At 39.5% G+C, this 27134-nt stretch overlaps 1 protein-coding gene across 8 annotated transcripts in view; it reads left to right on the forward strand.

The window, feature by feature from the left end:
* Positions 1–27134, forward strand: part of LOC123879009 (protein daughterless) — a 131245-nt gene that overhangs the window by 93634 nt on the left and 10477 nt on the right. For 3 of the 8 annotated variants that reach the window (XM_045926467.1, XM_045926472.1, XM_045926468.1), the window contains exons 2-11: positions 3885–4378; positions 12932–13103; positions 16727–16869; positions 17398–17571; positions 18373–18492; positions 21313–21381; positions 22891–23002; positions 24317–24403; positions 24989–25094; positions 26362–26460. In XM_045926467.1, the coding sequence (XP_045782423.1) occupies positions 3956–4378; positions 12932–13103; positions 16727–16869; positions 17398–17571; positions 18373–18492; positions 21313–21381; positions 22891–23002; positions 24317–24403; positions 24989–25094; positions 26362–26460 (1505 nt within the window). In that variant the 5' untranslated portion in view covers positions 3885–3955. Of the gene's footprint in view, positions 1–3884; positions 4379–12931; positions 13104–16726; positions 16870–17397; positions 17572–18372; positions 18493–21312; positions 21382–22890; positions 23003–24316; positions 24404–24988; positions 25095–26361; positions 26537–26621; positions 27087–27134 lie in introns of those variants that run through there. The other 5 variants (XM_045926473.1, XM_045926470.1, XR_006798925.1 and 2 more) reach the window with 4 other exon arrangements.

Genomic DNA, 27134 nt, shown 5'->3' on the forward strand with positions numbered 1-27134 from the left:
CTTTATATGTGTTTTAGTGTGCATTATAGTGTTCTATCTATCTATCTATCTATCTATCTAATGGAGAGATAAATCGATATACCTATGGCTTAGATATAGATCTACTCGTAGAACACCAAAGAACAGAATGATAGGCGAAATACGTTTGTATGGAGAAGCATTTCTTTAACTTGACTCATCTCTTGATGGAATTTCAAGAATGTGTCTGTATATTCAGTAGGTATACAGTCGTAGGCAAAGTCGCGTGTAAAAACTAGTTGTCGATATGTACGCAATTATAAAAATCAATTAAACACAATTCACTAAGAGCTCTATAAATACATAATGTATGAAAATAGAGGCTCGGTCACATTGATATTGGATAAACAAAGATATACAGTTACCGTAATTTATATTACGAATAGATATTTAAGTTCTATTAGCTTAAGTAGCTTACAAGTTTTATCTATTTACGTTTGAAAATTACATTAATTCATCAATGCATTCAAAAGCAACATACTTTTAAGTTATAATATCTAAAGAATGAAAGAAAAGCTTTTATTTTTTTAAATTATTTTAAGTTTTATTTTAAGTTTTTATTTTTGAAAGCTGTGTCCAGTGTCACTCATTATTATCAATTACTTGCCGATGCCCGCGATTTCGCCAGCGTGGATTTAGGTTTTTCGAAATCCCGTGACAATTCTTTGGGTTTTCCGGGATAAAAAGTAGCCTATGGGCTAATCCAGAATATTATATATCTCCATTCCGAATTTCAGCCAAATCCGTCCAGTGGTTTTGCGTGAAGGAGTAACAAACATACAAACACACATACACACAAACGCTTTTATAATATTAGTGTGATAATACATACTACAAACCCTTTCAAGTAAAGATCTTTATATAAACACGTGGAGATGATACTGCCATTGGTACAATTAGAATACCATAAGCCTACTTTGGCGTATTGGTTTACAAATTGCAAAAAACCAAATTAAATGTGAACTTCGCGGGCAGACCCGTGTCATTCACTTTGATGGGTAAACAACAGATTTTTACACACTCGCGGGCAAAGTAACTGGCAATCAGCTGACAGTGTGTATCTTCGGACATGTAGTATATCATCGGCGTGGGGTCCGGTGTCCATAGGTAGTTGCATCAGTGCGGGCACCTGCCGCCAGCTGTGGGCAACCGGTTCGATTCCCGCGGCGCGTAACTTTACGGCCGCGGTGACCCGGATTTTTGGTTTCGTGCTTGTCTCTAAATTCAAGAATGTCGTGTATTCTTTCTTTTTTTTTTGTTGAAAAAATGTCATTGCAGTTTTACTTTTACGGTTCCGTACCCGAAGGGTGCCAATGGGACCCCATTATTAAGCCTCCGCTGTCCGTCCGTCCGTCTGTCTGTCTGTCAGCGGGCTGTATCTTGTGAACCATAATAGTTAGAGACTAGAAAACTGAAATTTTCACTGAATATGTATTTCTATTGCTGCTAACAATATATAACAACTAACACTAAAATTTGAAAATTGCCGCCATGAAAATTAAAAAAAAAATTGAAAAGAGTTATTACTTGTACGATGGTACGGAACTCTACGGGTTCGAGTCCAAATCGCACTTGGCCGATTTAATTTGTAAAAATATAATATCATTGCAGTTTTATGTTTTACTAGATGACGCCCGCCCTCGTGGATTTAGGTTTTCAAAATCCTAAATAGAATCCTAAGAATTCTTAGATTTTCCGGGATAAGAAAATAACCTACGTCCTTCCTCTGGATCTAAGCTAACTCTGTACCAATTGTCGTCAAAATCGGTTATGAAAAGGTAACAGACAAACAGCCAACCTTTCGTATTTACAGTTATTACTATGGATTTATGTGTATTGAAAAAAAAAATATGATGAACAGAGTGAAAAACTCAATCAAAATTCAGAGGAAATTCCAAAAAAGGACGTTCTCATTTTTTGCATATTTTTTGTGTTGTAATTTTGTTTTTAACCATGAAAAAAAAGAACCAGGTTTTTGTGGGAATCCTTATAAATCCAGGCTTCTTTCTCGAAACTGGGCCATTTGGTCAGCGATGGCATATTTTTGTCAAGCTAGCACACCGAGCAACAAAATTAAGCTATCACTTTATTAAATTTAAAAAAAAAAAATTTGAACAAGTTTATGTTGACATCGTGAGTTGATCTGTTTAAGGGTTGATTTTTCATCGACAAATAACCTTTTACTTCCGAACAGGTTAGCCCGCTTCCATCATAGACTGCATCATCAATTCATCACTTACCACCAGATGAGATTGCAGTCGAGGGCTAACTTGTATCTGAATAAAATAAAATAAACTGACGAATTACATGAATTTTGGCAGATTTTCAATACAAAACCTTTCAAAAACCCACTTTCAAAAAATTAATTACGTAAACTAAAGCTACGAGGGTTCCAAACGCGCACAGATCTGAGAAGAGCCCACAACAAACTCGGCCGGGTATATACCTAATGAGTATTGGATCAATTTAATTGAAAATGCAAATACTTTACACAATTATGTATCTAAAACCCATCGATCATTTTACTCATACGAAAAATAAATCATAAAGCCATCCATAACCAAATTCAATGAACTTTTTCTCAACTTTCATTACAATAAGGTACTATTGTAAATCAAAAAAATCTGCATCAATACATCAAAGTGCACCCGATACTACCTGCTTTCTCTTTGTCCCGGGTTCGATTCCCAGGCGTACGGTCTCGCGTAAGAGGTTCCTACCTACCAGTGGGATGCAAGGTGTTACGCGGTTTTAATTTTACGGTAACCTTCATGCAAATAGAGAGGATTTGACAGTCTATACTCTACCTTTTTTTTTTTTTGATTTAACACATTTCGGAAAGCATCTATGATGTATTTTTGGAAAAAAACGGCCAAGTGCGAGTCACACTCGTGCACCGAGGGTTCTGTACTCGGGTATTTTTTCCGACATTTTGCACGATAAATCAAAAATTATTATACATAAAAATAGAAAAAACCCTGTTTTTAATGCGTGGGCTACAAAAGGTAAACCATAGTTGGGGGGTTTTTTTTTTGAAAACTTTTTAAATTACTACATACTTGTTTCTGTCGAAAAACCTTGAATAGGTACTCTATAGTCCGCGACAGCTTGAGACGGCAATCGGAGTATGAGGCAGGGGGATGGCCCGCATACCCGCACGTCACCGCGCTAACCCGCACCGGATAAGTGCGGGCATGCCTTCCCCGATTGTCGCGGACTATAGTAAACCCATTTTTTTATTAAAAGCCAGACATTATTAAAAGTAATTTGTCCTAGAGATCTTTCTTGACTGGTCTACAACTTCTTTATTCCATAGAAAGAACACTAATACTGAAACTTATGTCTCCGCAATACAGTCGGCAGATTAAACACTTTTTTTAAACAAAAAAAAAAACAACTTTTTCTGGGCTTCTTTGTATAATTTTTGAGGTTTCCATTGTTTACGACTTGCGGTCACGGGTTTTAGGGTGGTCCCGAATCTTAAGTCGGACCATCTGTTCTGTCAAATCCTACTAAATATTATGTAGCACAGCTCTCATGCAAAAATAAAAAAATGGGGGGGGGGGGGGGGGGGGGAGCATCAAAGTTGTCAGTTTTAGACCATTTTCTTTCCACTATCGCAAAAACTAAACTAGTTAGGAATATGAAAAAGCGTGGACGTATGCGTAACCCGGTGTGTTAGGGGTTTACGCGCGTCACTACGCATGTGTCACGTGTACGCAATTGGTGTGAATCGGCCTTTAACAAAAAAAAAATGATTGGCGTCGTTAAAACATCACGCATCTCGCTCTCGACTTGGAACACTCTTAACTTTATTTATTTTAACCTAAGTTTTTATACCTAAACCTAACGTTGCGTGAACACAGCAGAGACAAACTTCAAATTAAAAACGAAATGGCCGAAAGAACTGAGTGATGTGCGCGGAGACACCAAAACAATGGCAATGCGTCATGACGTCATGGAGCAGAGCTTTCTCCCTGCAGACCCACCGCCTGGCCCAGACATGGGGTACCAACCGAAATCCGACCTCGCCACCGAGTACTTCAACACCTTCAACCAGATCTGTGAGAACTACCGCTCTGACTCCGACATCAACCTTCGACAGACATCAGATTCTTTACGGTTAACATCAGAGATACTTGATGGTGGTAGAGAAGAGTATATCAGCACGGATTTCATTGGGAAGGGGAGGGACTACCAGCATGATTACGCTGAGAAGGTGTTTCTAAGTGGGAAGGATGACCAGATATTCCAGTTTGGGCAGCCTGACGCGTCTGCGTTGTTAAGGCACAGAGCCAGGAGAAGATATAATGAAGAGCATGGGTTGCAACCTCCACCTGCCACCAGTCAAGAGAGTGGGGTAAGTCAAACTAAGTAATTTTAAGTGGCAGGGCTACATTCAAAGTACTCGTATGTATTTGAACACGTATGATTTTGTCAGTATGATCCAAGGGCCAAAGCAGTTTAAATTTTTCTGCCCTTAACTATATTTGTAGCTAGACTAGTCGCAAAGTACGCGACCTAAGCAAATATACGCTTTTTTGCATTTCAGTTACTTCAATTACTTAACGTTATTTACCAGTTATCAAGGATAAGATACAGAAGGCAGTGGTTCTTGAGACGGCACGCATTGTGAGGAGGTTCCTCACTCTGGAGCCCTGACCACTGGCGGCTTGGGTCCAACCCACCCCGCTGCTAGTGGGACCCATTTTACCGTATTTTTATCCAGTTATTATAATTATTAATATGCTTAAGCTTAGATACTTCAGTTAAGTTTTTTGCGTCATCATTTCTGTGGTAATTTTTACCTTGCAAGTAAATAAAACTGAGTAGATAATAATTATCATTATGTGTTTTCTTTTTCAACTTATCACAGCAATAGTAACAACAATAAGAAATTGGCTGTCGCAGGCCAGATTGATGACACTGGTTATAAGCTGTCGCGGGCCGAATTGATGGCACTGGCGGGCCAGATTTGGCCCGCGGGCCGTAGTTTGGAGACCCCTGGTATAAACTACACTGATAGATCCTGATTCTAAATCGGTGCACAATGTTTACGCTTAATTGGAGGAGAAATGGGAATGTTAGTCATGATTAACATGGCTAATATTCTTTTTAGGGTTCGGTACCTCAAAAGGAAAAACGGAACTCTTATAGGGTCACTGCGTTGTCTGTCTGTCTGTCAAGAAACCTATAGGGTACTTCCGGGTAAAAGTTGGCGTTGGAAGGTTTCGGGGTCTTAGAACGCATATTTATAAAGTAGGAAATACCTACTCGTGTTTTGATACATTCTACAATTATTACACATTTATTTACTACATTTGTAAGTGGCACTGTCGTATCGCCATGTAGTATGTACTAGGTATGTATACCTAACGTTATGTCGGCGGTATAATTAGCTAACTAATTTAGGTCCCCGTGGGCGACCGCGCTCGCTATTTACTATGGCTTGCTAGCGTAACTCACTATTAATAATATTAATAACTAATAATATCATAATTGTTACGCAATTAAATTTACTAGGCACTGTCACTAGGAAGTAGGTATATGCTTTGGATGACCTTTGGACTTAGCCTCTACTTCTCAAAACTAAGCTTATCACCTTAGGCTGCATCATCACTTACCAGCAGGTGTGATTGCAGTCAAGGGCTAACTTGTAAATGAGTGAATAAATAAAAAGTTTGTTACTTAAGAGGATAGTCTACTTGTTCCCAAATTTTTTTCATAGTCCAATATGCATTTGCCTACATTTTATTCTTGAAATATTGTTTCGGGTGGTAGCTTTTTACCCCCGACGTTTACAAAATTTAGTCAATTTTGATCTCATTAGATTTAGTACATCTTAATCTAGGCTCGTACGTTTTTTTTTGTATTTTAGTTTAGTTACATTAAAAAAAAACACTCAAGAAAGGTTTTAGATCAAAGATATAGATATTTAGACGCTAGTAACTTTTAACATAAGCAATATTTCTTTAAAATTAAAATTTACGAGCATAGTTCTTCATTATATCTAGTGCATTTCTAAAAATTATGAAAATACGGGGAAACAAACACTATAGCTTTTTGTATGAAAATTTACAACTAGACGATCCCCTTAACTTGCCAACCCTATAGCTACCCCCAAGTAGTTAAGAGCGAAGTAGAGAAGGCGTCGACTAGCGCGCAGGGGTGTCGCGTTACAGAATCCATTAGCGATTGTCAAAACCGTAGCTCTGCCTTTGTTGATAGGTATCTAATTACTGGCAGCCTAAATGGTGCAGAATTTACGTTTTCATTTTATTTTGAAGAGGATGCTTAGGTAAGAGCTTGCTGAGTTAGGTTTTTAACCAGGCATAGCATATTTTAATACAGTTGGGCCATTAAAAATAGATTAGAAAAGATAAAAACAGACTTCGATTACGACAAACGCTAACAAGTGTAAATTAAAAGTTTATAACACCCCCGACAAGTGAAGGTTACAGTAACTAGAAAAGAGCTGATAACTTTCAAACGGCTGAACCGATTTTCTTGGATTATAGCTAAGAACACTCTTGATCAAGCCACCATTCAAACAAAAAAACTTAATTAAAATCGGTTCATTAGTTTAGGAGCTACGATGCCACAGATAGATACACACGTCAAACTTATAACATCCCCCTTTTTGGGTCGGGGGTTAAAAAAGATTAGTATTGAAGTCGATTTTTTTTCCTATTTTTTAATCAAAAATCGATTCTTAGCCGATCGATGTCTACATCATTAATTGCCATCCGTATGCCTTTCTGCCCGATCCGTCCAGTAGTTTGAACTATAACTTGATAGATCAGTCAATACAGACCCCTGATTTTCGTAGGGACGAAAAAAAAATCGAAAATTATTTTTAGCTCTAAAAAGGGTTTTAGAGCTAAAAATAATTTTCGATTTTTTTTTTGATCCCAATGATGGCGAGCCACTGTTATATATAACTATTCCAAATTTCATATCGAATTCGATAGCCTTACTTACTAAAATGATCGACTGTGACAGACGGACGGAGGGAGCAATTGCATTACAAGGGTTCCATTTTGGTACGGACCCCTAAAAATCGCTCCGGAAGCAAAACGCATACATGCCTATTGCCTACGTCAGTGGAATAGTATGTGATATCCTGTTCCCATCCTCCGTATTACGATGAGTCATGGGATCATCTCTGAGATTTATAAATAGCTCCCTAATTAGGTACTCACTACGTTAAACTTAGTTGTAAGTAGTACCATACTTGTACAGAATTGTAATGGTATAAATATTTGGCGAAGCAATTTTTCACTCACCCCACACAAACCTACACTCCGACACCGAAAAAACCGACTTCAATAACCACAAACACTAAAAAGTTTAAATTATGTATGTATACAAGAGTTATTGTAGTTCTATATCAACATTTTTTGGGGCCGGTGCCAATTAGCCGCATGAACCGATTACTCTTCATATTGTTTGTGACTCCACATTGGCACCGACTCCAAAAAAAAAAAATACTACATAAACTCTTGTGTACCTACATAATATCGTAATAAATTAAATTATTTTAATCACTTTAGTGTTTGTGGTTATTGAAGTCGGTTTTTTTTTTCACAATTTTTAGTGGCCCCACTGTATCAAAATATGTTATACCTGGTTAAAAACCTAGTGTTTACCTAGCTATTACACTGATCGCGAGCAATTTACTCCTATCCATTGAGGAGTTCTGTTCTCTATCTCCGAAGATATTCATCAGATCTTCATCAAACTAAAATGGGACCACCTCGGAAGTATGAACTACCAACCAAAAAAAATCTAAGTCTGTTCATATTTAACGGAGTAATCGCGTAACAAACATACATACAAAAAAACGTACAGTCGAATAGATAACCTCCTCCTTTTTACCCGACTGCAGCAAAGCCAAAAGGAAGGGTTATGATTTTAGCAGTCTAAATTTTATATAGTGAATGCAATAATTAATAATAATTTGACATGTTTGTTAAATAAATTCAATAAATTTGCACGCCATGCTTGGCAGAATATGCGGTTCCACATAATGTTTAAGACCAATGTACTTGTATATTATATCATATTCTAGCAAATAAACACTTCTTATTCTTATTCTTATTCTTATGTATGTATGTGTTTGTATATGTATGTTTGTATCCAGATTCAAAAATTGACCTAACCGATGTTACATAAAAAAAAGTTGGGGTCTCCAAAATTTTTGCTATTGTATCGAGAGGGGTGTCAAATGAAAGAGGAGGAAATTCTGAGTTCATAAATTTATTTGGATTTCTATGACTACAACATAACAAGTGTAAATTAAAAATTTTCAACACCCCCGACAAATCATTTTCAAATAAATAATTATGTATATCTAGGCAACGTCCATCATGACAGCTTGACATTTGTCAATTGACACTTGAATATTATGAACCTAAGGGTTATCTAACCTTCTTTTCTACAAGAAAACTAGAAAATAGCTGATAACTTTTAAACGGCTGAACCAATTTTTTTGGATTATAGCTAAGAACACTCTCGATCAAGCCACCTTTCAAACAAAAAAAAGTAAATTAAAATCGGTTCATTCGTTTAGGCGCTACGATGCCACAGACAGATACACAGATACACAGATACACAGATACACAGATACACAGACACACAGATACACAGATACACACGTCAAACTTATAACACCCCTCTTTTTGGGTCGGGGGTTAAAAATATACCAAGCGACAGAAAAACAATTTTACAATAATATTTCAGCGTTTAGTAAGACGATCGCAGTCGGGTTTTATCTAACTTTAACTTTAACTTATTTAGAAGTCGGTTATTAAATAGCATCTGTGAGGAGCCGGGGCGGGTCGCTAGTATTAGGATAAAACTGCTAAACTGAAAGTCGATCGACGCGCGCGCAGTTCACTCGTTAAAGTACAACAATAGATTGTGACTCAGAATTACCGGGATACTGTATACCTTCGATGGATAATGTAAATATGTGTACGATTTAATGCCTATATCAGTGTGCTAAATTTTGTTTGTGAAGGGTACAGGCCTTAATCCACCACGCTGGTAAAGTGAGGATTGGCAGACTACACACCTTAGGCTGAGATCTATATAGACTTTGCTCATACTTAAGACACTGTTAAAACGAGACAGCGCTATACCGCTGGAATAATTAATCTTATCTCGTTTTAACTGAAACTTAAGTCTAAGCAAAGTCAAAGTGCACTCTATAGATTTTAACCTTAGAGATCATTGTGGAGAACTCTCAGGCATGCAGGTTTCCTCACGATGTTTTTGCTTGGCTAATGTAAATAAGTATCAACTCCCATCGGCGGCAAAATTCTTGTAAAGCCGGCAACCCATCGGCGTTGCCAATGTTCGTGGGCGGCGATAATCACTTAACATCAAATGACCCGTGTGCTTGTTTGCTCGCTAATTTTTATTAAAAAAAGGCAGTCATTTTGCCCATCAGTTTAACCGATTTCGATGAAATTCGGTAGAGAGTTAGCTTACATCCCGGGCAGTTAACTAGTATAAAATAAATGACATATTAATATTATGGCGCGATTAACCAATTACCAAGTTAAAGGCATACCCTGTAGTTACCAATTAGGCAGAGTATAATCGTAACAAGCGCCTAACGCGGAGAACAATGATACACTTATATGATAAACGGTAACATTACATTTTGAGAGTGTTTTTAACCTCTGACTAATTGGTTTTAAATATCGGTCTTGTAATATAAGGAACTGGGCAGCGATAACCAGGCAGGGTGTAAGGAGTAAGGGTTTAATGAAAACTGCCATACCCATTCAGGTGAGCCCGTTGCCATCTTAGACTGCATCATCACTTACCACCAGGTGAGATTGCAGTCCTGTACTAACTTGTATCTGAATAAAAAAAAAGGTTTTTCTCATCGGTTGGTAGTCTCGAACAGACAGACTCGGTCTCAGCAGGAAAAACCGTAAACTGGTATCGACATCATAATTATATTCTTAAGGTGAATAATTTGTGCAATAGCATTTGTTCAAGTTGTGATCCCACTTCTGAACTTAGATACATTAATGGTAAAAAGGCGAAAGTGGGTTTGTCTGTGTGTGATAGACTATGGCCAAACACTTCTCATTCTGAGGGGAGACCCGTGCTCAGTAGTGAGCCACCGAGGGATTGATGATGATACAGACAGTACGAACAGACAGACCAGTCTCAGCAGAACAAACTGTATCGACTCAAGTTGTGATCCCACTTCTGAACTTAGATACATTAATGGTAAATGGGCGAAAGCGGGTTTTGTCTATATGTGGTAGACCATTACCAAACACTTCTCATTCTGAGAGGAGACCCGTGCTTAGTAGTGAGCCGGCGAGGGATTGATGATGATAGAGACAGTACGAACAAACAGACCAGTCTCAGCAGAACAAACCAGTAAACTGGTATCGATATCGTAAATACAATCTAAATAGAAATATCAATTTGTAACCGGCCGCGGAGTCCAGATTACATTATTTACGTTACAAAAGGTGAGTAATTGTGCGTTTGTTTGTTGTGCAACACTATCTATTCAAGTTATGATCCCACTTCTGAACTTAGATACATCAACGGTACCTATAAGGCGAAAGTGTCTTTAAAAAAATAGCGAGCAAACGAGCAGGCGGCTCACCTGATGTTAAGTAATCACCGCCACCCATGAACATTTGCAGCACCAGGGAAACCGCTGATGGATTCCTGGCCTTTCAGGAATTTGTTGAGCCGCCCCTGGAATAACCCCATGGTATAATCTAGTGGGAATCTGTTATATCTTTTTTATTCTATATTCCGAAATGTAAGCAAGTAGGTAAGTAACATCATCATCTCATAATTTATCTTTATTTACAAAAATAGCTTTCAAAAACACCTGTAGATTTGTGCTTATTTGCAGTTAGTGAATGGGTAGGTACGTAAAAATAAACTTAATCATTAATCAAAAATCGTGTGTGAGTGTGTGTTTGTGCGTAGGTAGGTTATCCTTAGCAGATTTCTGGCTGATGCCCGCGACTTCGTCCGCGTGGATTTAGGTTTTTCGAAATCCCGTAGGAACTCTTTGATTTTCCGGGATAAAAAGATAGATCTCCATTCCAAACAGCCAAATCTGTCTAGTAAATTTTGCGTGAAGGAGTAGCAAACATACACACACACACGTATACACACAAACTTTCGCATTTATAATATTAGTGTGATCTAGTCAAATAAAATTATATTATAATAAATAAACAAACCTACTTACTAACATAGTCATAAGCAATTGTTTGTATTACTAACAAAATGGATGTAATATCTGGAATAAACATGATTATTATTATTATTATTATTATTATTATTAGTATTCACATATGTAATATGTAAATTTTTAAATGTATAGTATAAAACTCTTATAACCTTTTACTGCGCGACTGTACGCATTGTGAAGTTATGATTTCCTATTTTTGGCGCGCGCGGCCAATCGCCATTATCTGGAAAATGGATATAGTACTTACCTTAGTACCTGCCTGCCTTTAGCTCGCTCCACTTTCCACTTCTCATCTATAAGGCAATATCTGATTGTTCACAGAACCACTCCAAACTTGTAGGTAATCGATTACTAGGTCTTGAAGGGAGTAGGTGCTTTGTTGTGCTTCCTATATTTCTAGACACAACGGTGAATTTAGCCGCCTGAAATAGGGTTCCGTGTCTCTAGAGAAAAACCGGCCCAGCGCGAGGGTTCCGTACTCGGGTATTTTTTTCGACGTTTTGCAGGATACATCAAAACCTTGTTACACATAAAAATAAATAAAAATCTGTTTTCGAATGTACAAGTATGATACCCCACTTGGTATATTTATCTTGCTTTGAAAATTGATAGTACTAAATTTATTTGTTCATGAACACATTTTTTTTAAAATGTTATGTGTTGTAACCACAAATCCTCGGTTTTCGGATTTTTTCCTTTACTAGTGCTTACAAGACCTATACCTACCTGCCAAATTACATGATTCTAGCCCAACGGGAAATACCCTATAGGTTTTCTTGACAGCCACGATAGACAGATAACAAAGTTATCCTATAAGGGTTCCGTTTTTCTTTTTGAGGTACGGAACCCTAGAAAACCAATAAAACACTTTTGCAGTTATACCTAATATGGGGTTTATTTAGAATTTTATCACTTTTGATTTTGATTAGGTGCTGATTATTATATTTGATCACTTTTACATATTTTTGGAGTCATGGGCCCAAGAGATAACGTAATCTGATAGTGAAAAGCTCATTAGGAAAGTCATCGTCGATTAGTCTATGACGTAAGTGCGAATTAACTCGTCCATGATAACTGTTGCTATTACTTTCAATGAGTATTACCAGTTTCATGGCAGTTAGGGAACCTCTAATTTTAACGTTTTTAAAAAACCCCGAATGCGGTTTGCTCTACATCTTTTTAGCCGCCGCGCCGCCGCCCCCGTTTTTGGTTAATAAATTCTTAGTACTGGCCCGAAGTTCGACCTCGGAAAATACCTTTAAACGTCCTGCGCCTGATTTCTCTCCGGTTGTGTCGATTTCCGTCACATCGAACTACGAGAGTGAGGGAGTAGAGAGTGCACCTGTGTTTGCGCACTCACTGATACTCATCACACGCTCTAGACACAGGTAGAATAAAGCACTAGGCAGAGATCTCGAAACATCTGAACTTTATTAATTCTATAGCACGGTTATGCAACTACAGGATTGGTGTAAGAGCGCGACACAATAGCGGACAGCACCATCTAGTATGATTTTTGTAACCATATTAACTTAGACTTTGACTTAAACACATACTTGTGCACTATAATATCTCCCATGCAGTTGGCTCTATGGAGATAATCGCCGTGGCCGAAATTCGGTCGGGAAGACATAATAATAACATTCTCTATTCTTTCTCTTTCAGTATGGCAGCGATGAGTTCGGGCACGACTCGCCGAGCCGGTACGCGTCGCCGAAGGGCGCAGGGAACGGCGCTGGCTACCAGGAGCCATACTACGGCGGCGAGTGGGCGGCCGGTTACTACCAGCCGCCGCCGCCGCCGCCCTACCACCACGACCCTTACGCCACGTCGCCAGGTCAGCGATTAGCTTTACTTCCCTCTAGTACTTACACAATCTTCCTAGATGTCCAAGTCCAACGTCATCTTCCTTCTGTCTGGGTTAGATATGTGACAGTACTCTGCTGCCGTGTAATGTGGCGGTCGCCAAAGTTGCAAGAAGAGGGCTCTTCTCACTCATACGAAGAAATCAATCAGCAATCACTGAGCCTGACTACTTACGACGCTCTCACTAGATGGCAGCACGGGAACCTTCATCGGAAGTGAAAGTAGAGCAGGCAGGTCTGAATCGCGCTAACGGAGTGATTAGGAATCTGCACTGTATATAGGAGTTTCAAGAAATCAGCGTCGGCCCACGACCGCTCGGTTGGAGACATCCCTTTAGAACGGTCGATCCTACACACCGCTCCCGTACATTATCATTTTCATTTCATATCGTGGACGTCTACTGCTGGACGTGGAGTTTTTCCAAAGAGCGCTACTACATCTCTGCCGTCCTAACGAAGAGAGCAATAACTAGGTTTCGATTACTTTCGAGATATTCGCGGTTATGATTAGCTACTTACAAATCGTAATATTACATATTGCAGTTTTGATAACCAACAGAACCGAAACTACTGAAGATACAAAAAAGACGTCTAAGGCAAAAATATAGAGCTCATTTTCCTGATTATGGATATGGTCTTAAGTCAATTTGCCCAAAAACTCGACTTATTGCACTCTTTGTTAGGACGGCAGATCTGGTCCTCTGCCTTCCTCATCCAGCCACCTCCCGCTCATCCTCTGTTGGAGAGAGCCCATACTTATGCTTATTTTTACGATCTTTCTCGTTTTACTCTAAGGCTGAGATCTATAAAGCGCATCTTTGACATTGCTCAGACTTAAGACACTGTTAAAACGAGACAGCGTTACACCGTTGCCATTTTATTTTATTTATTTATTTATTTATTTATTTATTAATTATTTAATTAGAACGGAACTTTTAAGTCCAATTACACTAATTAAATTAAATTACACAATAAAAATAAATACAGAAAAAAAAAGTCAATAATCAAATATGTCAACTACAAATTCTCACAAAAGTGCAGGATCTGACCTATGAGGTCAGCCCATTTGTCAGCAAATATGTCACAGCGAGGGGACTCCTTCAGCAGCGCGTTCAGCGCTGCCAAAGTGCGCGGTATGGGAGACCTGGCGCGCGCTACCGTGCGACTAAACGGACTCACGAAAAACTTGCGGCGGCGGCGGAGGTAGCTATAATCAGTGGGTGCGTAAACGGAGCAGAGCTTGTTGTGCAGCTCAGAGCAGTCAATCACACCCCTAAGAATCTTGCAAATTGTACCAATTTGGTCGCACTCTCGTCGGGTTTTAAGCGAGTTGAAACCCAAGTGCCCTTGAAGAAATTTTGTGGGGTACATAAATGGGTAATACCCGTACAATCTCTTATATAAATACCTTAAAAAGGCTTTTTGGACCTTTTCAAGAAGCAAGATGTAAGTGCTTTCGTATGGATTCCAAATACAGGCGCTGGTTTCTAGCTTGGCACGAACCAAAGCATCAAATACTAGTTTTATCGTGTGACAATTTTGAAAATCTCGAGTATTTCGCAAAACAAATCCCAACCGTTTGAATGATTCGGAGGCGAGTGTAGTAATATGGTCATGGAATGTAAGTTTATGGTCAAATATTACTCCTAGATCCTTTATATTAGTTTGTCTGGGCAACTGAACCCCGTTCATATTATACGGGAAGTAAACTGGACACCTCTTGCGTCCAAAAGTCATAGCCGAACATTTATTGGTGTTGAACTCCATTCTGTTTTCGTCACTCCATTTGATGACAGCATCAATATCATTCTGAAGTTCAACACAATCAGCCTCAGATTTTATTTCCATAAACAATTTCAGGTCATCAGCGTATAGTAAACACTTGGCCCTTTCAAGCACTGATGGTAGGTCATTGATCATTATCAGAAAAAGGAGAGGGCCAAGAATCGAGCCTTGACTGACGCCTGAACGAGTGTGGTAGGATTTGGATTCATACAAGCCAAGCCGCACAAATTGTTTCCGGTCTTGAAGATAATTTGCCATAAGTTGTAAGAGGTTGGGAGCGAAGCCAATCCTACTCAACTTGGATAATAATATATCATTGTTGACCCTGTCGAACGCTTTCCGAAAGTCAAAGTAAAGGACATCCACTTGTCCGCCACGATCTAAGCATTCGGAAATGTAGTCGACCAATGTCAATAGGTTACTATTAACCGATCGCTTACTCCTAAAGCCGTGCTGTTCGTCAGAGAGAAACACATTGACCTGCTTATAAATTATTTCATGTAGAATGCTCTCAAAAACTTTAGCCGGTGTAGACAGGATAGCTATAGGGCGGAAATCCTCAACAGCTACGGTATTACCAGTTTTAGGAATAGGCGTAACTCTTGACAGCTTCCATTGTGATGGGTAAGTACCAGATTTCAGAGATAGGTTAAATATATGGAAGAGGGGGAGTACAAAATAATTGGACTTCTTGAGTATAGACGGTGGAATTTCGTCCGGGCCTACAGAGCTATTAGGCTTCAACTTAGTAATACCACGCTTTACTTGCTGTGGAGAAAAATTCTGTACACATATCATATTACTGTTGCGGCTGTTATCAGAGCTATTCGCCTCCGAAGCATTCAATGCTGGAACTTCGGGGAGAAATACGCTTGCGAAAAAGTTCGCAAAAGCTTCGGCTGCTTTGGTTCCCACCAGGCGCTCACCATTGGAATCCACTGCTGGTTCGAAACCACCTTTAGATCGCAGACCCGAGACGTGAGCCCAAAACTTTTGAGGATGCTTCCTGATGTTATGCTCGACATCTTTGATGTAAATTTTATAAGCAATGTTAATTCGATCATTAAGGCTGGACCTCATATCGGTGAATCTTTTGTAGTCTGAGTCCAACTGTGACTTTTTCCATATCCTATGTAATTTCAATTTACGTACGCCATAAATCTGTCTCGTTTTGACTGAAACTTAAGTCGTAGCAAAGTCAAAGTGTGCTCTATAGATTTCAACCTAAGTAAAGTCTGATAAAACCTATAGGTAGATCTCCGCTTTAGAATTGAGAGTTAAGATTCAGATAGATTGATAGTGTCCTTGAAAGGAACACGCCAAGCCTTTTTTTTATTAGCCACGCTAATCATGACTAATATTCCCCTTTCACCGCCAACTAAGCGTAAAGCTGTGTTAGGAGTGGGTACGACAATAGTGCAACGGGTGGGGTTTGAACCGCCGACCTTTCGGAGTTCAGTCGGCTCCTCAACCGTTATGAGCTATTGAGTCTTTGGATAGGACTTCGTCTGTGATGGCGTTTGCTGGCGCGCGTGCTGTGCTTGTTTGGAGTGTTTTTTTTTGTTAAGAGTGACTGGTTTTTGTGTTAGTTGGTGTTTTTTGGTGGTGGAACTGACTGGGAAGCGCTCTAAAGGGGCGCCGCGCGTATGTCGGCGGGCGCCGGCGCAGACGGAGTCCATACTTGTATAAATTCAATAACTTGAAAATATCACAAACTTGACTTTTGAGCTAATCAGAGTAAAGCCAGATTTAAAGAAAAAAAAAAAAGAGGGTTTGTATAATGTGTAACAGTTGATCTCGCATGTTCCAGGTATAGCGGGTGCGCCGGCAGCGGACGCGAGCGCGGCCGGCGGGGCGGAGCTGCCGCTGCCGCCCATGTCCTCATTCCGGGCGGCGGCGCCGGTGCACTCGCCCAGCGATCCCATGATCGTCGCCAAGCCTCCCATGCAGCCTGTGAGTTCACACTTTACCATTTTTTAACAGACTTAAAAGAAATCTCCTACTTTTTGAAGTCGGTTAAAAAGGAGGAGGTTCTCAATTTTCAATCTTTCTTATCTTGACGGCTTCTCAATCTTTTTTATTTTTTTTGATGCTCCCCGATTACTCGAAAAATTCTTTTTTGTCTGACTTAACGGCAAAGCCAAAAGGAAAGGGAGGAATGATTTTAGCAGTCAATAATTATGTATTATTTTTTTTTTATTTTATTTTTATAAAAAGAATATTAGCCATGTTAAATGACTGATATTCCCCTTTCCTCTCCAACTAAGCGTCAGGCTTGTGCTAGGAGTAGGTACGACAATAGTGCAACGGGCGGGGTTTGAACGGTCGACCTTTCGGTTTTCAGTCCACTCCTTTACCGGTTGAGCTATTGAGGCTCTTAATATGTATGGTATGTACGTTTATATCCAGATTCCGTGAGTTCCACCACAGTGCCTAAACTACTGGGCCGATTTTGATGAATGTGGTGTCAATTGATTGCAGATGTACGCGGGCGCGGCAAGCACGCCGGGCGCGGGCGGGGAGGCGGGCAGCCTGTCCTCGTACGGGTCCTCCCCCTCCACGCCGGTGCACTCCCCCCCGCCGCTACACGCACGCCTCTACCCGCCGCTCAAGCACTCGCCGCACCACGCGCACCACCAGCACCACAACGGACAGGTCGGTGCGCTGAACTAACACTTATTGGTGTAACCCTTGAAAGAGTTCAGTCTAAGGGAACAGCAAATAGGAACAAACGAAACAGAAAACAAGCCAGAAGCTGATATTTCACGTTTTAGACGTCCGCCTCCTAATCGGGAGGTCACGCACCTCTAACTTTTCGGAATTTTGTGCGTTTATAGCTAGTTTTTATATAAGTAAATTCCATCACATATCATCATATTATATCGTTCTATGTTAAAGACTAACATAAAACTATAATATCATTTCCAAGGAACCAAAAGCTTAATCACACTTAATATTATAAAGGCGAAAGTTTGTATGTGTGTGTTTGTGTGTGTGTGTGTGTGTGTGTGTGTGTGTGTGTGTGTGTGTGTGTGTGTGTGTATGTTTGTTACTCCTTCACGCAAAAACTACTGGACGGATTTGGCTGAAATTCGGAATGGAGATAGATAATATCCTGGATTAGCACATAGGCTACTTTTTATCTCGGAAAACCAAAGAGTTCCCACGGGATTTCGAAAAACCTAAATCCACGCGGACGAAGTCGCGGGCGTCAGCTAGTTTGCTATAATCCTCCAAACCAAACAAATCTGTATGGTGCAACATGCAGCATGCGACATGCACCGCCTGCTCTCCCACTGATAAACATGCAGGAAAAGCCATCCACCAAGCTAGCAATACGCACCACCACCACGCAGCACCACACAAATCCCAAAACCACTCGACACCGGAGCATTCTCAGGAGATATAGACTTTACCTAATTGCAAAAATTCAAAAAATAAATATATCATTTCCAGCAAGCAAACTGGGTGTCAACAGGCGTTTCGTCACCACCTTCAGCAGCAACCCCCCACGCGCCAATCCCTGGCCCCGTCATACCCAACGGACACCAGCATGTTGTGTTCCCACCTGTCATGGTAAGTGTTGAGAGGAAAAGTTCAACTGTAAAAAAAAACCATTTTTTTTCTCTCTCGTCTGGCTTTACAAAGATTAGCCAATGTCAAGTTTGTAGTTATTTACAAGTTAGGGAAACTATATAAGTATGGACTTCGTCTGTGCCAGCGCTCGCTGACACACGCGCGGCGCCCCTTTAGAGCGCTTCTCAGTCAGTTCCACCACCAAAACCACCGGTAAAACAAAAAAAACACTCCAAAAAGGCAGAGCAAGCGCGCCAGCAAACACCAACATAGGCGAAGTCCAAAAAAAAAACATTTAGTACACAATACAAGGTATAACCAGAACGCTAGCAAAAACGAAGACAAGTGATAATATTGATGATCACTGATAAGATATCATTAAAAAACCGGCCAAGTGCGAGTCAGACTCGCGCACCGAGGGTTCTGTACTCGGGCATTTTGTACGATAAATCAAAAACTATTATGCATAAAAATAAATAAAAATCTGTTTCGGAATGTACAGGCAAATCCCTTTGATATGATACCCCACTTGGTATAGTTATCTTACTTTGAAAGTTGAAACACGTTATGTAAATTTTTTTTCATGATGTAACCACAAATTCATGGTTTTCGGATTTTTTCCTTTACTTGTGCTATAAGACCTACCTACCTGCCAAATTTCATGATTCTAGATCAACGGGAAGTACCCTAAAGGTTTTCTTGACAGACACGACGGACGAACAGACAGGCAGACAACAAAATGATCCTATAAGGGTCCCGTTTTTCCTTTTAAGGTACGAAACCCTAAAAAACTACGAAAAAAATTAAAAATTCTGTATTTTTTAACAGTTCACAATATATTGCAAATAAATCATCTGACTGACGCTAGAGGTCAACGAACATTCCGAAAATAGATCACTCGAAGTCAATGCCGTGTCGTAGGTGGGGCATTGACCCAAGTTTTACACGCTATACAATGCGGGTTTGAAAAATACTAAATCATTAAAACTACAAGATAAGGCAAATGATTATTGACATCGGATTGCGTTAACAGGGCTCTTTCCGTCACTCGCTTCATAAAATCGTAGTTCCAATTTTATTTAAATATTAAGCAACCAAAGTCCATGAAATTTTGCAAACATATTCTAAAAACTTAATATCTGTACCTGTGGTGTTTTAGATTTTTCTAAAAATATGTAGTTTTAAAATTACAGGGGCTCAAAGATTTGTATGTAAATTTTTAAGACCGCGTAACTTTGAAACCGAATCTTAACTTAATCGAAACTTTACAGAAATCTGGAAAACCACAGACATAGATATTAGTTCCTAGAATATGTCTGCATTTCATGGACTTTGGTTGTTTAATATTCAAATGAATTTGGAACTACGTTTGTATGAAGCGAGTCACGGAGAGACCCCTCTTAAGGTAGTATATAATAACGCCAAGTTTTTGCTAGTGTTCTGGTTACACCCTGTGTAATCGCTGTGCTATAATCATAACTTCGGTGCTAGGGAACTGTAAACTAGAGTGAATAGGCACCTTCTAGGTAAACGCGTCCCATCTTAGACCACATCATCACTTTCCATCAGGTGTGATTGTGGTCAAGCGTTTGCCTATACTGAATTAAAAAAAAAAAATTAATACATTACTATATTATTGTCAAAAGTTACAAAAATTTCATTCAAAAATCGCATTTTAAAATATTTTCGCATATTATTTTGACTTTTTGGCATGTATGTATGTTCCCCCTTGCATGGATGTAACTAATTTATTGTAAAAACAAGTTTCAATATTTGATTCATTGAATTGTTTTGTTTTCTTTTTGTAAAATTGATGCTGATATAATACAAAGCCTTGAGTAAAAGTATCTTATTTTTGATGTTGTGTTTTAAATAATTTTGGTTAAAAAGAAAAAATGGTGTGGCAATTTTTTTTTGTTTAATAAAAAAAACGAGATTTAATGAAGTTCGCAAAGAATTTTTTTGTCCTGTCACACAGTTTTTCTTTTTATTTTTGTATTTTATGTTTTTTTTTTTTTGTGTTTTAATAGCGAGCGTGGAGCTAATAGCCGTTTGATTGTTTGGTTTTTTTGTAAATAAAAAGTAGCTAATTCATAATGCCTATTCTTTGTAATTTGTAGTTAGTCATTAGTGTAGAAAAATCATGAAATTATTCCTTTTGCTGTGTACATTTTAGAAAAAAAAAAATTAAGAATATCGTGACCAATTGAGGCGATAAATTTCTTACTTGCTTTTTGATACTGTAAAAATTCTCTCCCTCTCGTTTCGTTACTCCCTCCTCCATTTTTTTTTTCGGAACTTTTGAGTCCCCTCATTTTGACATACAGATAATAAAAATTGGTTGGTCCTTCTTCCCCCCTAAAGATATTAAAAATTGATTTTAACAATATCAAAAAGTGAAATTTGGGTTCACCAATGTCAAAAAAAGTGGAAAACTCCCCCCTCTTCAAACATCGTCAGCTAGCTATTTACCAGCTCCGTAGTTTTTGATAAAGTAAAAATTAAAAAAAACCTCTCTCCCACTCGTTGCGTTACTCCCTCCTTCATCCCTTTTTCGATTTTTTTTAAATTTTGAATCACCTCTTTTTGATACAGAAAGAATAATTGGTTCTTCCCTCCTGAAGATATTAAAAATTGATTTTAAAATGTCAAAAAACTAAACTTTGATTTTAAAATGTCAAAAAAACTAAATTTTGAGTTGGGGTGGGAAGATTTGGGTTTAAAAATGGGTTCTAAAAGTGGAAAACCCCCCTTCCCCCCTTGAAACATCGTCGGCTAGCTAGCTCCGTGGCTTGCGCGGTAACGGTAACCGATGCCCAGGGCGCGCCGGCCGAGCAGAGACAACTAGACGAGGCCATGGTCTTCCTCCGCGAGCATTCCGACGTCGGGGTGAGTGTCTTCAGTCCCATTTGACAGGTGGAGGCTTCGGTCGTGGCTAAGCAAGTAGGCATCATCTAGGCAAGCGAGAAAGGACGGCTACACGATGGACCGACCAAATTAAGTCCGCTGTGGATGGTGCCGTACACGAGTGTACCAGATTATCGGCCGGCAGGAAGTGGCGAATGCTCGTGAGGCGTATAACATCTGCCCACAAAAACGTCACTTCATGATGACCACGGTCTGCAAAGAGTGTTACGACGAAGAAGAAGGCAAGCGTGCTACATAATAGGCTGCATCATCACTTGCCAGCAAGTCTGATTGTAGCCAAGCTCTGTTCGCCGCCTCGACGAGGCAATGGTCTTCCTACGCGAGCGTTCCGATGATTACTGATAAAATACCATAAAAAAACTACGAAAAAAATAGAAAAAATCCTGTATTTTTAAAAGTTCACAATAGCAAATAAAACATCTGACTGACGCTATAGATCTGGGTGGGGCATTGACCCGAGTTTTGCACGCTATACATTGCGGGTTTGAAAAATACTAAATCACCAAAACTACAAAATCAGGCGAATGGCTTGGCATTGGATTGTGTTTAGGTAATATAATAGTAACAATGAAAACCCTAAGTTTTTGCTAGCGTTCTGGTTACACCTTGTTTCTCGTATCCTTTTAAGAGGGGTTTCTCCGTCACTCGCTCCATACAAACGTAGTTCGTCTCTCATTGGAATACTAACCAATCATACTCAATGGAATTTTGTAGAAACGTTCCGGGAACTAATATCTATGTCTGTTGTTTTCCAGATTTCCTTTAAAATATTCGGTTTCAAAGTTACGCGGTCTTAAAAATTCACAAACAAATCTTTGAGCCCCTGTAATTTTTAAACTACATATTTTTAGAAAAATCTAAAACACCACAGGTACAGATATTAGTTTCTAGAATATGTCTGCAAAATTTCATGGACTTTGGTTGCTTAATATTCAAATGAAATTGGGACTACGATTGTATGGAGTAAGTGACACAGAGAGCCCTGTTAATGCATGATGAGTGATGCCAGATGACATCCTGATTCAGTTCTACTCGACAGCGCAATGCTCGAAGGTATTGTCATATTAGTTTTATCAGTGCATGGCAAGGAGTGCTAGTGAGGCATGTATAAGCTTTCCTCCCTCATTTTGCTTATTAATTTATTATAGTTAGTCACATTTTACTATAAATAATGATATATTTTTGAGAAAATTTGTATATTTTAATAAATTCATGGGGTTAATAATTAAATGGGGTTATTCAAGAGGCAGACCAACAAATTTCTGAAAGGCTGGCAACGCATCGGCGGTACCTCTGATGCTGCAAATGGGCGGCGGTAATCAGTTAACACTTATTTTTATGCACAATATTTTTTGATTTATCGTGCAAAATATCGGAAAAAATACCTGAGTGCGGAACCCTCTGCGCGAGTCTGACTCGCACATGGCCGGGTTTTTTTTGAAAGTGTTAATAACGTCCCTTCTTCGTCAGGGTGCGCGAATGGAGGAGCGGTTGGACGACGCTATCAACGTCCTCCGCAACCACGCGGAAGCCCCGGAGCTGTACCCCCAGGATGTACATCATCCGCACCAGCCTCCACCAGGTAAGCCTCTTTGAAGTGAAACCGTTGTGATTTGAATCTGGATCCCAAAATACTTAAGGCCGATTCACACCAAGCACGTACACGTGGCGCGCGTGAATCCGTAGACATAACTGCACGCATTACGACGTCTACGCGAACTTTTACGCCACGCAAGCGATATGTCATGTCTCATAGTTCCATACATTACAACGCAATGGTGCACGCTACGTCAACGCTTACGCAGCCTGTGTGAACGAGCTGTCAATAGTACGTAGTTCACTCAGCAAAGTCATTTAAATATATAGCAACTCTCGCTATGACACAATAAAGTTCACAACGCTAATATTATTACCTACCGTCATATTCACCGATGTAATTTTTTTTATCGTTTCCATTATGTCTTCCTGCCATCGGCTTTCAAGCCATAATTTGATTTTCGGGAAGTGTGAGTTTAAAATAGTATAGAATAGGGTGTAGAATTAAATAAAATTGTTAAAAACTCTTCCCGTTGATTAAAGTATGGAGTAGTTTTAGCAAACGACACACAATTAACTGTGCAGAGGGATGGCACTGCCAAAACAATTGAATAAAAACCGACAATCGATTGTTAGGTCTACGAATGCGGAGCGCACGGTGTGGAACGAATAAATCTAAAATAATTGCATTCGATTTTTAATTCATTCGTCCCATACCCGCGCGTTATGTTAACAATAGAAATATCGATTCGATTGTTCAATTGTCATTCGATTGCTATCGAATTGTAAGATTGTTATTAGAATGAATCGCCCACCGCTACCGCGTGTGAACTGCACTCATGTTGTTTCTGTGATGTATAAAAAAGTTGCAACAAGTAACACTGTAACTCGCTGGGAAAACATTTTCGATGGATTCCCAATGAGTATGTATGAGTTCCCAATAAGTTCAAATCGGGTAATAGTGTGCTATTACCCGATTTGAACTTATCTGTTAAATAAATAAATAAACTTTTATTTCAGGCCTATAACTGTGTTAGTATAACAAACATTTTTTTTTATCGCTGGGAAATGCTTTTACGCATCCCTCCCGGAAGCAGAGCAGATACCGCGCTGCTTCTGGGGGGGGGGGGGGGATGTGGGACTCACTGGCAACCAAAATACCCATTAAAATCCAGCGGAGCCGTCTGTGTCATGGCGAGACGACACAGGAACGCAGTTTGCATACCACTGTGCCGTCTCAACGATACCGCCACATTACTGGACATCCCTCTGGGATGCCGACGCCTGGTGTGTGTTATGTCCTCATTTAGTAACATCACTTAACCTATGTTAGTTAAAGTATGAACATTTTGTCTGTCAGTGAGTCGGGTGGGCGTACCGGGAGCCCTGCCGCACCTGCACACGGAGCCGCCCGTCAAAATGGAGAGACATCTGCTGCCCAATACCAGTGAGCGAAATTACATTTATTTACTAGAGCATGCCCGCGACTTCGTCCGCTTGGATTTAGGTTTTTAAAGATCCCGTGGGAACTGTTTGATTTTTCCGGGATAAAAAGCTGCCTCTTTGTAAATAAAATGTAAAATAATAATACTTTATAGAATAAATTCATTAAAAACAATTAACAATTAATAATAATGTAATTTAATTTAATCACTAACATAGTTCATAAGGCCCTGTTACTAACACTATATGGATGAAATGTTCCGAAATAAATGTTCATTATTATTGTTATTGTGTTACTTGCCTACTTTATTTTAACAATTTGTAAATTAATGTCATATTATGAGTTGTAACAAAATAATAATGTTTGATTGTGTCTACTGAAATATATGAATTATTGTACTTAATGAACGAATGATTGGAAATAAAGGCTTTATTTATTCATTTAATTATGTGTTAATCCAGGTTATAATCTAGCTCCATTCCAAATTTCAGCCAAATCCGTCCAGTAGTTCTTACGTGAAAGAGTAGATAACAAACATACACACAAACTTTTGCCTTTATAATAGTGTGAATATTAATTTTCCCCCAGAAAAACGCAAAGAGCCCCCGGACTCAGGCCTGGACTCGAAACCGTCATCGTCCGGGTCAGCCGACGCGCTCGCGAAGGGACCCGGCTCCAAGCGCTCCCGACGGTAGTGAGTACCTTCACTGACATACTTCACACTATGAATCTATAGTATCATCCTCACAGGTTTATATAAAAATCTTTACTTGAATTGTCCAGTTTCAGATATTAGCTCTAGTATCGCCTAATTTGTGAGTTATAGTTGATACTAGAGCTAAATTCTTAAACTGAACCCTTTCAAGTAAAGATTGTTATATAAACACGTGGAGATGATACTACCATTGTTACAACTACAATGCCATAAGCCTACTTTGTCGTATAAGTTTACAAATTGCGAAAAACCAAATAAAATTTGAATTTCGCGGGCAGACCCGTCTCATGCCCTTTAAGAATAAAATACTGGACTGTACACGTACAGTGAATTCTATAGCGATGTTCCCAAGCTGTATAAACATGAAAACGCTAAAGGGTGTACTACCACTTTTATTAGTCACATCGGCTCAATTCGTTTGCGCAACCTAACGCCGACTAAAACCGAATGTACACAATGAAATACAAACCTTATTGCTTGACGTTAAGATTTTAAATACAAGAACAACAGAGACGCTTGCTGTCTCGCTCATAATTCGCGCGTACAAAACATGGCCCATAGTCAACAACCAATAGCGGACGGACGCGCGCTGTGATTGGCTGAGGACTGAGATATTTTCGCGCCATTCAAAAATAAGATTTCTGCGCAGGAATAGAATAGAATAGAATAAAATAGAATAGATTTTTATTCAAATAAACTTTTACAAGTGCTTTTGAATCGTCAAATAATTTACCACTGGTTCGGAATGCCGTTCCTACCGAGAAGAACCAGCAAGAAACTCGGCGGTTGCTCTTTTCAATGCATTGCAAATTCATGTACATTGCGTAACTTATAAAAGTGCTAGTACTGTATATACTGAGTATAAGATTTTACTTTTCACCAACGTTGATAGTATTTGAGAGTCGTCACACTTTACCGTTAAAGTAAAATAGCCCTTAACCGCCTTGTTTTAATGCTCAAGTTTGCACATATATTTACAGCCAGCGCTCCAAGCGGAAACGTTGCGAAATTAAAATCAATGGTACTGAAATTTAGACTTTAAATCAAGGATATTTGGGTCCATTTTATTCTGAAGTTATTTTGTTTCGACTCTCGAATACTATCAAAATTGATGGGACGTAAAATCTCATACTGAGAGTGCCGTACACTGCCATCACGATATGGTCCGTCGTACCAGTACGATCTGGTACGTCGGACCCTATTTGGGTACTTGTCGTATACTAACGTGCGTGTGATGCGGCTGTGGTGGGTACAGCTGCTCCTCAGCCGACGAGGACGACCTCGACCCCGACGCCAAGGCGGCGCGCGAGAGAGAGCGGCGCCAGGCCAACAACGTGCGAGAGAGGTAGCTATACACACGACACTGAACAACATTGAACAACACCATACAACATTATACAACACTCCACCTTGACGCCATAGCGGCGCCAGGCCAATAATGTGCGCGAGAGGTAGCTCTACACACGACACTGAACAACACTACACAATACTCGACCCCGCCCTAAGGCGGCGCGCGAAAGAGAGAGGTATCAGGCCGAAAACGTGTGAGAGAGGTAGCTATACACACCACACCGAACAACACTCAACAAAATGCAACTCTCAATAATACTCCACTTGGTACAAAGTCAACAACGTGCACGAGAAGTAGACAAACAAGTAACAACCGTCAACAACACGCTACGATATTCAACAACTTGCGAGAGACATAACTGTACACTATGTCACAATTTTACCACACAACACCAACAACACAACACAGTATGACACCCCGAGATAGGCTGACTACGTGCGTACGGTAGCAATATGCCACGACACATGTCACCACACAACAACAACATCACTACATAACACTTCTCATATACTTTAACTAAATTAATGCATAAATTTTGATATAGTACTTACCACATTTTTGCTATGTGTCAAAAGTACGGTTTACATTTAGGCTGAGATCTATAGGGCACACTTTGACTTTGCTCAGACTTAAGACACATTTAAAACGAGATAGCGCTATACCGCTGG

This window comes from Maniola jurtina, chromosome 27, assembly GCF_905333055.1.
Source record: "Maniola jurtina chromosome 27, ilManJurt1.1, whole genome shotgun sequence".
NCBI classification, from domain to species: Eukaryota; Metazoa; Arthropoda; class Insecta; order Lepidoptera; family Nymphalidae; genus Maniola; species Maniola jurtina.